General features: G+C 35.3%; 5 protein-coding genes across 6 annotated transcripts; 3 read left to right on the forward strand and 2 right to left on the reverse strand.

Annotated features, from left to right (window-relative positions):
- Positions 1 to 2,036: 2,036 nt before the first annotated feature.
- LOC125857937 (F-box protein At5g49610-like) lies at positions 2,037 to 3,404 on the reverse strand. The gene has a single exon (XM_049537599.1). The coding sequence runs from the start codon at positions 3,279 to 3,281 to the stop codon at positions 2,166 to 2,168; it is 1,116 nt and encodes a 371-aa protein (XP_049393556.1). The 5' UTR covers positions 3,282 to 3,404; the 3' UTR covers positions 2,037 to 2,165.
- A 2,442-nt stretch (positions 3,405 to 5,846) lies between these two features.
- LOC125857954 (uncharacterized) lies at positions 5,847 to 7,849 on the forward strand. The gene is made up of 3 exons (XM_049537615.1): positions 5,847 to 6,009; positions 6,259 to 6,490; positions 6,591 to 7,849. Exons 1-3 carry the CDS (start codon positions 5,915 to 5,917, stop codon positions 6,876 to 6,878), a joined length of 615 nt encoding a protein of 204 aa, XP_049393572.1. The 5' UTR covers positions 5,847 to 5,914; the 3' UTR covers positions 6,879 to 7,849.
- LOC125857938 (uncharacterized) lies at positions 7,505 to 11,005 on the forward strand. Of its 2 annotated transcripts, none has more exons than XM_049537601.1 (3): positions 7,505 to 8,031; positions 8,126 to 8,882; positions 10,357 to 11,005. In XM_049537601.1, the coding sequence occupies exons 2-3, from the start codon at positions 8,175 to 8,177 to the stop codon at positions 10,636 to 10,638; spliced, it is 990 nt and encodes a 329-aa protein (XP_049393558.1). In that variant the 5' UTR covers positions 7,505 to 8,031; positions 8,126 to 8,174; the 3' UTR covers positions 10,639 to 11,005. The 2 variants fall into 2 exon arrangements, with proteins under 2 accessions (XP_049393558.1, XP_049393557.1); XM_049537600.1 differs by having other exon boundaries at positions 8,140 to 8,882.
- Positions 11,006 to 11,404: 399 nt separating this feature from the next.
- LOC125857959 (stigma-specific STIG1-like protein 4) lies at positions 11,405 to 12,175 on the forward strand. The gene has a single exon (XM_049537621.1). It carries the CDS (start codon positions 11,443 to 11,445, stop codon positions 11,995 to 11,997), a length of 555 nt encoding a protein of 184 aa, XP_049393578.1. The 5' UTR covers positions 11,405 to 11,442; the 3' UTR covers positions 11,998 to 12,175.
- A 354-nt stretch (positions 12,176 to 12,529) lies between these two features.
- On the reverse strand, positions 12,530 to 15,117 carry LOC125857975 (PHD finger protein At2g01810-like). Its single transcript, XM_049537636.1, has 3 exons — positions 14,748 to 15,117; positions 14,391 to 14,634; positions 12,530 to 14,195 (listed from the first exon to the last, which is right to left on the reverse strand). Exons 1-3 carry the CDS (start codon positions 15,043 to 15,045, stop codon positions 12,530 to 12,532), a joined length of 2,208 nt encoding a protein of 735 aa, XP_049393593.1. The 5' UTR covers positions 15,046 to 15,117.
- Between the last annotated feature and the right edge of the window lie 814 nt (positions 15,118 to 15,931).

The raw sequence follows: 15,931 nt of genomic DNA on the forward strand, positions 1-15,931 counted from the left end.
AATAAGATCGAGGATATTAAATATTTGGCCATGCGATATGATATCATGATATGGAATCATGATATGAAATTGAAGGTTTGTTTGGACATGCGATATAGAATTTTTGTGTTGTATATTTTCTCATAAACATAAAAATTCCATAAGTTGTAAAACTATTAAAATATCCCCAATTATTTATACAATCTTATCAAATAAACAAAAAATTATAAAATCGCATAATAAATTATTACAAAGTTATTTGTTCTCCACTTAAGTAATTGTTTCATCTAACTTTAGTTTAATAAAAAAAATGAACATAAATTGTAGTGTACTAGTCTTTAATATAATCCTCCCACATAGTTGGACAATTTCCTCACGTTGAACTTGTATTTCTCGATCATGTGACCGAGAAGACGAACCAACATTGTTACTTTGAGACATTTGTTGGTCAATATCCTCCGCAACTATATCTTCATGTTCATAGACCATAAATATTTCATCACTATTTTGGTATTCTCGCAAATAATTATGTAACACTGCACAAGCTATGACAATTTTCACTTGTGTATCAATATCATAGTGGTTCATGCCTTGTTTCAGTATTCTAAATCTATTTTTCCAAACTCCAAAAGTCCGTTCAATCACATTACGCAGAGATGAATGCCTATAATTAAATAGTTCTTTGGCATTTTGAGGCTCTCTTTCACTTCCTCGGTAATCTTGCAAATGATAGCGTAGTCCATTGTATGGAGCTAAAAATCCTTTTGTGTTTCGAAAACCAACATCAACAACATAATATTTATCTACCAAAAAATATTTTATAAAGAATTACTAAAAGCATATGTGACGTAAATGAGACAACTTTGTGTAAATAAATAATATTTATTCTAAGGATGTAATTTAAAGTTACCAAGTGGCGGAAATGGAAATTGTGAAGTTGGTTCAACAAGTGCATTCTCAAGTATTTTACTATCATGTGCAGTACCTTCCCAACCAGCAGCAACAAATGTAAATCGCATATCAAAATCACAAACACATAAGACATTTTGTGATTTCTTCCTTTGCGATTACGATATGCTTGTTGCACCGGTTTAGGAACCTCCCCTTCTATATATGTTTCATCAATCGCACCAACACAATCCTACCAAATAAAAAATACATCAATATTAGTTTAGTGAACATAAAATAAATTGGAAGCATTATAGAATGCACTTCATAAAAATAATGTTTGTAAGAGTAATAAAAATAGTGCTTCCAAGACAATGCAAAGTCATAAAATAAATATTATCTCTTTAAACAAAGTTGATAGGAAATATGTAACTAAATACTAATAACTTACACATAAAATATGAATGTTCACTTATTAAGGCCATAAAATAAATTTATTAATGTGATTGAAATTTTACCTTGAACCAAGATCAAAATCGAGTATTATGTCGAATTTTGGAATGTACACCAGTCATATTTTTTGGTGTATAAATGTTGGTGCCATCTTGCTAATTGCCTCGGCAACTATTTTAACATGTCGATTAATTGTTTCAAGTGAATGTTGAAAAGTTTCACAATCGTGAGGTGTGAGTTAAAGTGACTATATGTTGGTGAGAATAATAAATTTTAAAAAGTAATGATGTGATTATAAATTTTATTTACATATGAAACAAATGGTTAGTAGATATAAATGTGAGGTTTTTTTAACAAAATATAAACTCATGGATCAATTATTGTATTAAAATATCTCAAAACATAATATGAAATCACCATATAATTCCATATCATGGTTTTTGGAGAATGTGGTATCACCTCTCATGATATGAAATCATGAGATGAAATCAACTTAAAATCGCATGTCCAAACGCTGATTCCATCTCGCGATACCATATCGTGATATGATATCGCATGGCCAAACGCCTACTTAGTATAAGATTAAATCAGTAAAATGTCCAAGCATCAAATGCAAGACATTTAAGAAATTCCATTTAGTATATATTGGAGTAAATATTTATTTCCATTTAGTATTTACGCCAAGTTAACAAATTAATGTTATAAAAACACTATCAGTTTGAAATAATGATAAAATCTGCATACAATCTATCCTCCCAAATGACCAGATATCACTTAATGGGATTTCATTGTTGTTGGTGTAGTATATATGTTTTTGGAACTGGGAAGAGAAAAGAATTTGGAGCTCATTCATTCAGCAAGAAGTTGGAGGATGCAAGATAGGGATGTAGCAACAGTCCTTTAATGGGGAAATTCTGCAAGTGCACCCCTTTAATTGTACCACACCCTTCAATCCAATGCCATTCCCATTTAGTACCATTTTCTGCACATTCTCTCCAAACCAACATTCCTGATCCAAGATCTTTGTACAAGCACATTGCCCCACCAATGCACACACATCTGGTGTTAATACTACTCCATCTTCCTTTACCTCCAAACAATTTTGCCCACAATTCTTGTGGCACCTTCTCAATCATTCTCCAATTATTTGATTCCTCAAGCTGCCATATACATGCCCCTGCATCACTAGTTCCACCAACAAGACATAATTTCCCATTTCTTTCTATCAGTGCTGCTAATTCAAGCCTGTCAGCCATCGGCACTCCTAATTCTCTCCAATTTTTGTTCCTAATTTCGAATCCCATTACAGTATAAACCCGGGCTGAGGTGATCCAATACAGGATGCCGTTGCAGTAAACACTCTCGTTTGGGGTCCAAACTGTTAGCCTTACTGCAAATTCCATCGGTATTGATCCGATTGTTTTCCAGTTTTCGTGAACAGAATCGTACACTTCTAAGCTGGGCTCGTATGAGGCACCTCCTCCGACGCTGCTTGCCTCTGACATTCCTCCGGCAACATAGACCTGGAAGTTTGCTGAATCCAGTGATATTACCCCAACAGCTGGATTAGTCCTTGTGACATTTAGCTTTGGGAGGTGCCTGAACTGGCGAGTGAAAGGGTTGCATATGGCTAATTGAAGGCTAGTAGTTGTGGTTTCTCTCAGTAGTATTAGGCCATTAACTGCAGCAATTGGGCGAATTGGGTTGGGAATGAAGTCAAGAGGCAATAGATGCCAAGAATCATTAATTGGGTTGTGAGCACAAATAAAATGCCCATGGTTGCGTGTGGGCAATGCTAGAAACCACGGCGGATATTGCCGCCATGGCAGCGTAGCCCATGAAGGTGAATTGTTAGCACATGTGTGCCAACTCTTGCAGGCGGATTTAGCCCTGGCTAATGAATCAGGAGAAAGATAAGAGAAAATGTTGGCTAGGAGTTCAAAAGGAAGGTTGCTCCACATATCGTCAGACGTCCTAAATGCTTTTGCTACATGGAGATATGGAAGACTATATATGTGGCACAAACTGCAAGTGATTGTGGCTCAGCAATGATTGAAGGAGAAATAAATTATTCCCTCCGTTTCAATTTATTTATTTTGCTTTTCTTTTGCATCTGTTCCAACTTTACACAAACCCCAAGATTAAAACCATACTTTTCAGAAAAAGAATTTACTTTTATAAATTTAATATCAAGTCAAAACCAGATAAATAAATTGAAACAAAAGGAGTAGTCGAAGGCTTTTGATTTAGCATAGAGATGCGTGACCATCATGTGAATGTCAAAGGTCTGTTATTTTTTTGGTACTGTTTTTGTTGTTTTCTGGATATTTTAATGCTTAGACGTAGTTCTTGGAAGTGCCCAAGAGCCATCAAAGTTCAAATAGAAAGATAGAAAAAAGAAGTGCAATTTGTAGCCATCCTTTTAATTCTGGATAATGAAAGTAGAAGATGCTAAAGTGATCTCATCATAACGTATCCAAAAAGATATGAGCAGCCACTCTGCCCTCAGCCCTTGCAGCAGTACGGGCAGCCGTCAACTTGACATTAGTTACTGTCCTAATATATAAACGTATTTTTTAATTTATCCTCAAATATATAAATAGATATATATTCAAAATTTTAAAATATATATATCAGCTAAGGTTAAATTAAATATATATTAATATATTATGCCTCACCTATATGACCAAACTTATTGATTGATGATGATTATCTACCTCATATGTTTGACACGATCATACATGAGTGAGTTTCCCGTCTTTGACTTATTAAATTATATAATGATAATGACCTCAATCCCTTTCGCATTTTCAGGGACATTTTATTATAAATTATTAATTTACAAGTTGATAATACGGAGAAGTTTAGAACACTTATTTACCATATGGTCACTCAACTAATAATTATTATTTTATAAAGTTAATTGAAGAAAAATTGAAATCCAATAAAAATGTGATTTTTTTTAGATGATATTAGATTGATTGAGTCATCATCTTAAAAATCAACCTATAATTTAAGATATTAATTAAGTATTGAATATTTCGAACTATGATTATTTTTTAGAGATAATCTTTAAGTTTTAAGACTTATCCTTTTGTAAGAAATTAAGAAAGCGTCTTAGTCCCTTGTAATTTACGTAATTTGCTAGAAAAAAATTTCCGTGCACGCCTAGTTCTTCTGAGAATTTGGTTGTCATTATAACCTTAAATTCCTCTTTCCCAGTTAAATCATAGTATTATTATTGGTTTAATATACCATAAATCCAAATTAAACTTGAAATGGTACTGCAACTGGACTCTAAATTAATCTGTATAAAATGTACTATTTATAGGATTTTCTATGTAAACCCCTTTACTATGATATTGTCAAAAGAGGGCCAACAGGAGGTATAATTACGTTTAGGGGTATGACATAAAAAAAATTAGTTTGGTAATTTTGATTTTCAAATATTATCTTATTATCGGATCAAATCGGTATGGTTCGGATCGGCATTTATGGTACATTAATTTTGTAATCATAATTTGATTTTAATTTACAAATACTTATATGATTTCAAATTTTCAAGAAACGTTTTAACTATATCATACTAACACCTTACACACGTATACATATTCAAAATAAAGTACAAATAATTTCCTTTGTTAATCAATTACCAAAATTAATATTTCAATCAAGATAGAGTAGTCAAAGATCAAGCGTCTAAATAATTAATTTTGTACTAATATTATCTTATATATTTGCTAGTATTTATAATATATATATATATATAAATTTTATATAAAGAAAATGCTCAAATATGCCATTGAATTTTGAGATAAGGCTCATCTATGTCATTCATTAAAAGTTTGCTCATCTATGTCATTTTCGTTTGAGAAAAGGTTCATCCATGCCATTATTTGTTAACTAAAAATATTTTTGATTTTGCAAAATCATTTTTGATACGTGGTAAATTATGATTCGGCCACGTCATTGATTATATCATCTTTTAAATGAAAAAATGTTCAACTATGTCATCAAACTTTGAGAAAATGTTCATCTATGCCATCCGTTAAAAGTTTAACTCATTTATGTCATTTCAGTTAACAAATAATGGCATGAATGAGCATTTTCTCAAACAAAAATAGAATAATATGAGCCAAACTTTTGCGAATGACATAGATGAGCATTTCTCAAAGTTCGATGACATATTTAAGCTTTTTCCCTTTTACATATATAATTACTATAATACATGATATCAAAATTTAAAAAACGCATACCAAATATCATGTGTGATATCAAAATATGTAGTTTTGATATGATATTCAATATCAACCGTAATTAAGATTTTTTTCCTTTTTGAAAAGTAAACTTCCTTTTGGATGTCGATTTCTATGCTTTTTTTCCAAGGCTACAATGACAAAATAAAATTTGTATACATTTGTGTCATTTTTGCCAAATATATAAAAAAAAAAAACCCGGAAAATGATGGAAGCAAGTGATGGGTACCGTTCAGGGTCTCCGTGGCCCAACAAAAAAGCGTCTGTATCTTCTTTCCTTATTTGAAAAAAGGTTTATGGCCCTTTTCAGCAACACTTCGTAGCTTTTGACAATTGGCATGGCGTCTACATCAAAGAAATGGGCACGGGACCTCTATTTCGTCTCGTCCAGGCTATACTTTCTTCTAATACTTTTCCAACTCCCACTTTTCAGGTTCTAATTTACTTTTCAATCAATTCTCCATTCCAACAAATGTTAGGTTTTTGTAAATGGAATATTGAACGCCCTTACAAAATTGACCTTGATTGGGAATACTTATTAATACTCGCAATGCAATGCAGTGTATTCACATTGATTGGTTATTGGTTTAATTAATGTTGTTAATGGCACGAATCAAGCTAGTAGACTATCATTGTGCCTTTTGCATTTTTGAAAATTCAGAGTTTATGGCTTTGATTGCAGATTCCCTTGTAGAATTGGTACATGTACCACACCAATTGAAGTGTCACTGTCTCTATTGTACGCAAATGGAGTTGTTCCAGGAGGTATGGTAAAAGCCCTGATTTACCCAGGAGCAGTAGCAAAAGCCATTTATAAGAACAACGCCATCCCAAGCTATGGGAAGCTTCTAGAAGCCTACAAATTCACCAACATGAAGGAATCTTATCTAACTCATGATCTCCAGAACTTAGAGGTTAATTATCAATTTATAATTCTGCTTGAATTTGGGGGTTCTTCTTTTTCAGTACTTGTGTTTAATTTTATAGTAATTTTTTTGGTTTTGGGTGACACAGGTTATAGTAGGAAGTTACTTGTCGGTGGCAGGAGCACTATTGGGTCTAATGAAATCAGGGAGATTTAGTCTTATTGGGATTCTTCTCATCACATGGGGTCTTGGCAATCAAGTACTTTTTAGGAATTCCGCAAGTGTAGTCATATACCCAACTATGCTAATTGCTTTGCTTTCTGCCTTCTTTTCTATCAGAGCAGATGTCACAAAGATGATACGTTTCTCCAAACAACAGGCCTCTATTAGAAATGAACAAAAGCAAAAGATAACTAGAGTTAGATATGCTAGCTAATTGATTGCCACTTTTTTTTTTTTTTGGTCATACATTAAGGTTGCAATACTTTCTTATCAATATTTCTTCATAAAGTGATTACTATATTGCAGTAATTTTGATGCTGACAAGTACCAAGCACTGAGTCACAGTGGCAAACAGCCATTGGGGCATTTATTTTCATACCTCAATCATGGTGACAAAATATTAATGTTTCCTATAGAAGTCTTTTCTTTGTTGTGGTGTCATTAGTCATTACTTATAGAGAAAATTAAGTAAATATAGTAGGTCCCATCGTGTTTGTGCAATTAGAAGTTAGTTTTCTTTAAAAATTATTAACACCTGCAATTTATATACAGAAGAAAGATTGATATCAATAAGGATTGTGGTTGAGTGATCATTACTCCTTTTATATTTTAACAAGATGTAACTTGATCGAATTCATGGTATAAAGTACAGCAGATGATATGTTAGAAACCAAAGACCCAAAAAGCAGATGATTTTTTCATTTTCCAATAGAGAATCTAATATGGGCCTAGCCCTCACTGACGATGAATCATATGGTGGGACCCAGCAGCGGCAAGACAAAGCACCATCCTACACTAGGTAACAAGGATTTCTGTCTTTTTGTTTTTTGATTCAATGGGTTAATTATTTGTTTAGCAAATAGGAAAATGTGATTGAGAAAGATAAAACATAAAAGAGATTCCTTCTATAATGAGCAGTAGAAATCGGTGGAGTAACTGATTGGAGAATAATGGAGCTGTCCCACTGCAATTAACAATAAGATCTCCGTCCTACTAGGGATTCTTCTCATTTACAAAGAAAAATATTTGAGTTTTCGCTTCATACAAGGTTTTGCTTTTCTCAAATTCTTTTTGGGGTAAAGCTTGTTGGTGACTTGGAAAAGTTACTACCTTTAGCTTCAGATTCTTTTCTAGTACAAAGAATCTTGTGCTGAGAGTTCATTGACCCCCAACTAAAGAGTCGGCTGCATCATGGAAGCTGAGAATATTCTCAGAATCATAAGAAAATTTGCACTTGCAGAGGTGTTTTTATGCTTCTAATGGCTAGCTGCTGTTGGAGGGTTTTCACATTTGCTGCAAATTTCTTGCTATTCCTTTGTTTTCTATCTCTAGGATAAAGCAAGAGAAGTTCAAGAATTCTGTTTCAGGTAAAAATGGGTACTGTTTTTTATTGAATCAGATCTAAGAGGACTACCCCTGCTGCACTTTTGTAATTTTGACATCTTTTTTACCCAAAAAGAGATTCTTTCTCTCAGGTTTAGAAAAGTTGGCCTGAACTTTGTAGAGAAGAATGATGATATCTTTCAGTTCATTGAATTATTCAACATGTACGTTAGCTCGTATGAACAGCCACCATAGCCATAACAGAACAAGAAAAAGTTCAGCTTTTGCGACACCTCCTTCATCCATCATCTCACAAACTGAAGAAAGCAGAAATCTAGCCAACTCAATGGAGAATTCTCCTTTAGGTGCGGCTTCAAAGCGCCCAGATTCTTCTGTTTTGCTCACCCATAAAAATGCTATAGGGATCATTGGGGGGTTATCCATTGGAACCACTCTTAATTTTGTGAGCAAGCTTGTCACATGGAGTTCCAAAGATGGTGGAAATGACATTCCCTTTGTTCTTTGTTCCGATCCTGTTCTTAACAAAGAGCTTTCATTCCATGAAAGAGGTTCTAGTTCTTACCTCACTAGTAAAAATAAAAACTTACTAAAAGATCATGCTCCAGTTGTTGAAAATCTTAGGCACAAAAGGATCTTTCTTGAGAAATCTGGAGCTAGATGCATTGTCATGCCTTGTTACATATCACATTCTTGGCATGATGAGGTTGCACTAGGGTCTTCAGTTCCTGTCCTTCATATGGGCGAGTGTGTGGCCAAGGAGCTCAAAGAAGCGAATTTGCGACCACTAGAAGCTGGGAGTACTCTGCGCATTGGAGTTCTGGCTTCGGATGCAACTTTGTCTGCTGGATTTTATCAGGAGAAACTTCAAAATGAGGTATCCACAGTTGTTGTTGTAACTTTTTATGTCATACCTTTATGTGATTGTTTCAACCATCTATTTATGTGTATCAGTTTCAGTATATGACTAGTTCAAGAAACAACCATCTTTCCTTTATTTATCCTGTTCTAACAACCTTGTAACTTGTGAAATCATAATGGTTCAAGAACTTATATTGGATAATATTGATCATGGGAGGATGGTATGCTAATAGGATAAGCTGTATGTCCAGTCTTGTGCTTTGAGTGCCACGAGATAGGAAATATCTAAGTAGCACTTATATATTTTGCTGTTCAATGATATAGTAATCCCACTTGTAAGATGATCTTGAGATCTTCATGTGATCATTCCCTCTGAGAAGAAAAAACAGTCTATAATGAAACTAGTCAGTTACCCTTTTGACATGGGTCTTAGGCTCCTCTTCATGCGATAATTTGTTGGAAACTAACTGCTCAGCAGTCCTTTAATTTATTTCATTCAGTGCTATATTGAGCATTGATTTTGCAACTTTATACAATGCATATACTGATAATTTTCTAGTCCCACAGTTTGTATTCTGATAGGTTGCAAATCTTGTAGATTGCCGGCCCTGCATGATTCCACGTATGTTTAGTGCCACTCAGAAAGGAGAATTGTGTAAAGTTAGTTTTCAATGATCAGCCGGCTCCCTCTTTCCCCCCTTGAAGTAATTGCAGCAAAAAAACTGCCCATGTCTTCTCATATTCTTTCTTTATGCCACAACACCTTTGCCTTTATACTTTTGAACCTCTCCGAGCTGTTGCATAGAAGGGCCTAGCCAGTTTGCAGTTTAGACGTACCAAAGTAACTTGAATTTTTTTCTTCAGAAGCAACTTAAGAACAAACAGAGCAGGGATATTTCATCTTTGCCCAGCAAAGCTTCGATATGATGGTGAAGGGAAGACATGTTTTTCTTCAGCCGGATTTGATATGCATTGTCAGGCAATTCAATTAGAAGTAGCAATAAATAGGGAGTTGAGCATTAAAGTCGTGGAAACCTTCAATGGTAAAGATCTGTCTTATGTAGACATGTAGGTTAATCAATTTTGAGTATTGTGACTATTCACGGAATGCTATCAAAGGCATATCCAGAGAGAAACAAGATAGCCCCCTGTTCTAAGCGTCACAGTGATAGATGCTGTAGGTATTTGGACGACAGTGCTTCAATCTTCTTATCATTTCCATTTCTTAAAAAAAGTTCTCATCATTTCCCTAATTAGAGATGCTTGTCAATTTTCTTGTCTCAAAGGAAGCTATATATATATATATATCCTTTGTGTGAAAGTCTGTGTGTGTGTAAGCCTCTAAGTACTACTACCAACTAGCAGGCATGTGAAACATCAAGTTTTGGATATGTTCAATGGCACAGTAATACTATAGTTAGGTGATTTATTCATCAACAGTTGGAGTTATCACTGATGGTCATTTTTTATTCGGCTTTTACTGAGTATAGGGTTTTGAAGTTGTGCTGCCAGATAAGGCAACTATGGAACACACAGTAATCCCTTCGCTAGAAGCCTTGAACAGGAAGGACATTGAAGGGGCACAAAATTTGTTCAGAATCGCGCTACAAGTTCTTGTGGTAAGGGCAGTTAACACTATCATAATTGCCTCAGATGACATGCGTGATCTGTTACCTCCAGACGATCCTCTTCTGAAGAAATGTGTCGACCCAATGGATGCGTTGGCCAGGTCAACTGTGAAATTTCTTCAATCAGTTGAAGGGAATGCATAAATACACCCACAAAGAGGCGGAGCTACAAGTCTGTTTACGAGTTCAGTAGAACCCAACCCCAAACCGCGTATTTCTGTTTAAAAGTTCCTTTAGTTTGAATTAATAATTTATTCAGTAGAGTCAGAACCCAATAAGCTGCCTTTTCTAAATCCAGAACCCATAAATTCAAAATCGTGCCTCCGCACCCACAAATATATATATACATATTATATTTTGTCGAATCTTGATAGCGTTTGTAATTCTTTATAAGTCATTGATTTTTATCGTGAAAGAATATGGGCTCTATCGCCCCTCAAATATGTAATATACCAAAGGGAGGTGTATCTTTATGGAATGTTGAATGAAAAATAATTGATTAATCATGCAAGTGAAATTGTGAACTGGCTTCTTTTATAATGAATCATGTTCTTTTAAGATTACTTTCGGATTCCAAAATGGCTATGAATACCAGTAGAAAGTGTGAAAAAAAAGCCTCTATTTCAGTAGAAAGTGCAAACCCAGCAGCACTCCTCGTCTCTCCACTTAAATCACGTAAATTATAACTTACACCATCCTGTGCCGACCTCTGTCTAAACAAGAATCACCTGAAGTATTGAACCCTTGTAAGAAAAACATGATAAAGTCAGTAACTTTTTACATTCTTGCATGAAAATAACCATATCCCCTTCAACTATTTAATACTTTATTCACTCCATCAAAATAACCAATATCCAAACGAAGAAGCTAACCATCTCTCTGCTTCACTAATCCAACTTTGCAAGTTCTTTGCTACAAATGCATTTCTAAGGTACTTGATTTTACATAATGCAGCTAATTGTTCGGTTGATCTCATTTTTGCTACTTTTACAAGTAGAAATAGTTGGAGGGTTTCAAGAAAATATCACTAATGGCTCGTCCAAATCTTCTTCATTATGGCTTAAAAGAGTGGTGAAGAATCCACGAGCCATTGGGTGCGGGAATAGGCCCTGGATTTGCGATGAAGGGGACTTTCCTCCAAGAATAAAGAAGCGTTGTTGCAGGAATCGCTGTATTGATGTCACATCTGATGTGAATAACTGTGGATTTTGTGAAATAAAATGTCCGTTCACATGGCAATGCTGCCGAGGAATTTGCATCAATACTAACATGAGCCCTTTTCATTGCGGAAGCTGTGTGCATAGATGCCAGCCTCCAAGCCTTTGTTTTAATGGAATGTGTGGCTATGCTCAACCAATGCCTCCCTGGCCGTTCCCGCCTCGGCCACCATATCCGTTCCCACCAAAGCCGCCTTTGCCACCAAAACCGCCCTTTCCTTGGCCACCACATCCGTACCCGCCAAGGATGCCTCGGCCACCGTGCTCACCCCCTCCGTGGCTTTAATGTTGACAATGAAGCCTTTTCTATAAATGGAAAACATCAGTTGAACTCTCAAACGTCATCGCCATTTCTTAAGTTCATTCTTGGCTTCTTTCTCCAGAGTTTGATTCTTTGTTCTATTGTTCGTAGAAGAACATTACACTATGGTATCTCTGTGAATTCTTCATCTAAATGTATAACTTTCCTCGATCATTGTAATTGTGATTTCATTTGCAAGTTATTCGATCATTTGTCTATCAGAACTAACTTCTATCATGTATGGAACTATGAAAATTATGCTACAACTTGAAGGATAAATTAAAGTAGTTAACACCATGGACACTGCTGAATAACTAAGGCACCCACATTGAACTGTTGTAAGAGAGTACTTATAACTTGCATCTCATCAAATACAAGCCTTTTATGATTAGTGAAGCTATACATTCATTCCAGTCAGCATAAATCATGAATATGCAGAGCAATTTATATTCTTGATAAATCTATACTACAACTAGATTTGATAAATTCAGATTGTACTACTTAATATCTTATCAAATTAAAAATTTCTGCAGCTCTCGCACAAGAAAATTTCTGGTATCACCTCCTCCTCATGATCATCAATGCCAGTGCACATTGTGTGGAACCACACTTGGCAAGCATCACAATTTACCATTCTCTCCCCATCATCATCCCTGGCCCCACAAATGCAATTGACCTTTAACTTTATGGGCCCACCTTCATACCTCAGTTCAGTATCCAAGTCCAGCCCACAACCTCTCACCCAAACGTGTGCATCTCTCCCCACTGCGCATGATAGCAGCCTCTCATCCTCTATTCCCCTCAAACCACCAATTTGTGTTACTACAAAGTTTTGCATTATGCAATAAGTGTCTCTTAGTGCAAACTGTGTCACTCCTTTAAGCTCACCTATTGTAATCCAAGGAGGAACAAACACAACCACACCAGGTGACAATGGACGAGTCAATTCACTCTCTAACTCGTCGAAACTCGGCAAGACTTTACATGTTAATGCCATTATTTGATGTTCTTGATCCTTAAGCTTCCACTCTTTAACAAATCTCTTGCTGTCCAAGACAACCCCAGTAGCCAAACTCACTGAGTCTGACCCTGGGTAACTTAAAAGCACTGTTTCATACAAGTACACAAGATCTTGATCTATATTCATGTGTAACTCAATGTTCTCAACTCTGTTTGCATCAACAACATCTTCAAAGGCAAATTCAATCCTTTTAGTAGAGGGATTCTTCGATCGAAAAATGATCTTGTTTCCCATTATGGATTTGTTAATGGATTTCAGTACATAATCAATCAGGCCGGTGTCGCGGATGGTTGTCCTAGCCTTGTCACGTAGCTCCTGCCTAGACATGGCACCATCCCCATTATGTGCTCTCAAGATTTTCACAATGAACTCAGCAGCTTGTTTCACCGTTCTCTCAGTCCACCTGCAATCAGAATCCATGTCCAAAAATGGAAACCTTATTGATTCTTCTTCCTTAGCAAATTCATGAATAGTGAATTCCAATAACTTAGTAGTTGGGTTGATGGATCGACGAACAATTTGGCTTCCCAATGCAAAACATCTGATGGATTTCAGCACAAAATCAATCAAACCAGTGTCACCAATGAATTTTCTTGCCTCATTTCTCAAGTCCTGCCTGGTCATCCTACAATTTCTGCCTACATTTGCTTGATTTTCTTTCAGAAAATTCACAATCACTATTACCACAAATTCTAGCCGCCTAGCAGGCCATCTACAATCACTGTTAGCCATCATATTCACAAATGTCTCCATACTAATTGGCCTGTTTTTCTCTTCTATATCAGGATCACACCAATAATCATCACCATTTGCAAGTTTCATCTTGCTATGAAACGGAGCTTTAAACTTAAAAGCAAGCATGAATTGCAATAACTCGCTAATTGTGATCAATGGAACTTCACTCAATTCCCTGTAGGTACCAATAATCTGCTTGATTTTCCGTCTTTCCGTAAAATCTTTCCTGAAATCATTCAAAATTTTGTCAAGCCCCAATGAGCTTAGAAATTGAACAGCAATTTCATATTTCTTCTCTGTCGCTCCATAGCTTCCACGGCAAAATCTGTAACCCCATTTCCCAAACCAAGATTGTCCATATGCAACACCATGAAGCAACCTCAAATGCACACCTCCCTTCTTCGACACATCATTCAATGAAATTTTCCTGGCCAAATAACAATAATAAGATAAATAATTCTTCAATTGCAGCTTAAAAATTCCATACAACAATACTACTTCGTTTATTTACCTAATCAAACAATAATACTACTTACTCAGATCACGAAACTTTAGAATAACTTTTACTGAGTTAGGACGACAATTTTTCACACAAAAACTTAATCACTATGATCTTCAGTACCTGGTTTTGAAAATTGTACAAAGACGATCCCAGAGATCCATGAAATCACTTCCAGAGAGCAAATTTGAATCCTCATTAACGCCATTAATGGACAGCAAATGACCATAACCATTGCAATGAATCAAACCATGCAAAACATGAGTACCAATTTCAAGAGAATCGCTTCCCAATGGCTTTTCCCAGTTCTCATTGGCCGGTATTAGCAAACGATACCTTCGTTTCGACACATAATGATGACCCCATCCTTCAACAACACAAAAATAACACTCCATAACAATAAACAAACAAAATTACCCACGAAAATTCATAACTAATTTGCAGAAGAAAAGAAAAAATTGAGTGTTCATTTTATTTTACCAGATAATTTACAGTGATCGCAGAAAGGATGAAGAGAAAGTTGAGTGGTTTCTTCAATGGTGTAGAGTGGGAAAACGGAACCGGTAGAGTTGGAAATCAACCAAGTAGACCAAATTGGAAAACCACAGAGCGTGTAATCTTCAATGGTAGCAAATTCTTGAAGAAACATTCGAATGTTGTCTCTAAAGGGTCCTGAAAAACCGTCAATGGAGTCTCCAATTGCGAATGTTTCGAAGATAAATGGCTTTCGGTTTCTCTTTCTACTGTTACAGGCTTCAATAATGGTGGAAGAAGCCATGGCAAAAACTACACTGAATCGTTTTTTTTTTCTGGCCAAATTGTTGAGAAAATCAGTTTGAATTTTCGTGAGTGTCTCAGACTATGGTTATGTTTTCTTTTACGTTTTGGCGCTCTATAATGATGATGACACTTGCTGATTTTACATATTTAGCCCTGTGTAAATGCAGAATGAGTGAATTTTGAATGTGGATTTTTGAAGTTTCTAACAAGGGTATTCTGGTAAATGATGTTCTACAAGTTTAAAGTTTCTGATTTGGTTTTAACTTTTTTGGTTCACGTGGTTCAAGAGCAATGCTTCTTGAGTTGTTTTGTTAGGATCTTCCCACCAAAGCAGGGGGGGGGGGGGGTTTGCAGAGGTAAAATTATAAAAATGCCCAAGTTTTTTGATTTTTTTTAAAAAAAGAGCAGTAATTTGATATTGAATTGAAAACAAGTTGGTGGAAATTTTTTCTGTCCTCTTAAATGTGGTCGATTATATTTGAAATGGGATAAGTTTGTTTACATAATTTACAACAATAATATATTGAGGCACAATTCTACAAGTGCGGGGAGGGTGGTGGTACGTAATATTATTTTTGCTTTGAAAAAAGATAAAAAAATTATTTGCGATAGACATTTGGCTCAAGTAAAGCATCACAAAAGTTAAATATATAAAACAAGTACAATACTCCTTATAAATAATCCTTAAGGTGAAATTGTGAAATTTAATGATATAAAATATCGAATTCTCATCGATAAAATTAAAATTTATACGGAAAAGGGTCAAAATTGCCCCTGAACTATGAGATATAGACCACTTATACCCTCCGTTACATTTTAGGATCAAAAATGCCCCTACCGTTATTCTAAGAGACCACAATTACCCTTAGGACTTAACAGAAGTG

This window comes from Solanum stenotomum, chromosome 3 (assembly GCF_019186545.1).
Source record: "Solanum stenotomum isolate F172 chromosome 3, ASM1918654v1, whole genome shotgun sequence".
Taxonomy (NCBI): domain Eukaryota; kingdom Viridiplantae; phylum Streptophyta; class Magnoliopsida; order Solanales; family Solanaceae; genus Solanum; species Solanum stenotomum.

What these genes read in the sequence shown, in the direction of transcription:
- LOC125857954 (XM_049537615.1), top strand. Translation starts at nt 5,915, where the DNA reads ATGGCGTCTACATCAAAGAAATGGGCACGGGACCTCTATTTCGTCTCG. An exon ending in TTCCAACTCCCACTTTTCAG is followed by an intron (nt 6,010 to 6,258) that starts GTTCTAATTTAC and finishes CTTTGATTGCAG; the next exon opens with ATTCCCTTGTAGAATTGGTA. An exon ending in ATGATCTCCAGAACTTAGAG is followed by an intron (nt 6,491 to 6,590) that starts GTTAATTATCAA and finishes TGGGTGACACAG; the next exon opens with GTTATAGTAGGAAGTTACTT.
- LOC125857938 (XM_049537601.1), top strand. Translation starts at nt 8,175, where the DNA reads ATGATGATATCTTTCAGTTCATTGAATTATTCAACATGTACGTTAGCT. An exon ending in AGGAGAAACTTCAAAATGAG is followed by an intron (nt 8,883 to 10,356) that starts GTATCCACAGTT and finishes TACTGAGTATAG; the next exon opens with GGTTTTGAAGTTGTGCTGCC.
- LOC125857937 (XM_049537599.1), bottom strand. Translation starts at nt 3,281, where the DNA reads ATGTGGAGCAACCTTCCTTTTGAACTCCTAGCCAACATTTTCTCTTAT.
- LOC125857959 (XM_049537621.1), top strand. Translation starts at nt 11,443, where the DNA reads ATGCAGCTAATTGTTCGGTTGATCTCATTTTTGCTACTTTTACAAGTA.
- LOC125857975 (XM_049537636.1), bottom strand. Translation starts at nt 15,045, where the DNA reads ATGGCTTCTTCCACCATTATTGAAGCCTGTAACAGTAGAAAGAGAAAC. An exon ending in CGATCACTGTAAATTATCTG is followed by an intron (nt 14,635 to 14,747) that starts GTAAAATAAAAT and finishes GTGTTGTTGAAG; the next exon opens with GATGGGGTCATCATTATGTG. An exon ending in TGTACAATTTTCAAAACCAG is followed by an intron (nt 14,196 to 14,390) that starts GTACTGAAGATC and finishes TTATTTGGCCAG; the next exon opens with GAAAATTTCATTGAATGATG.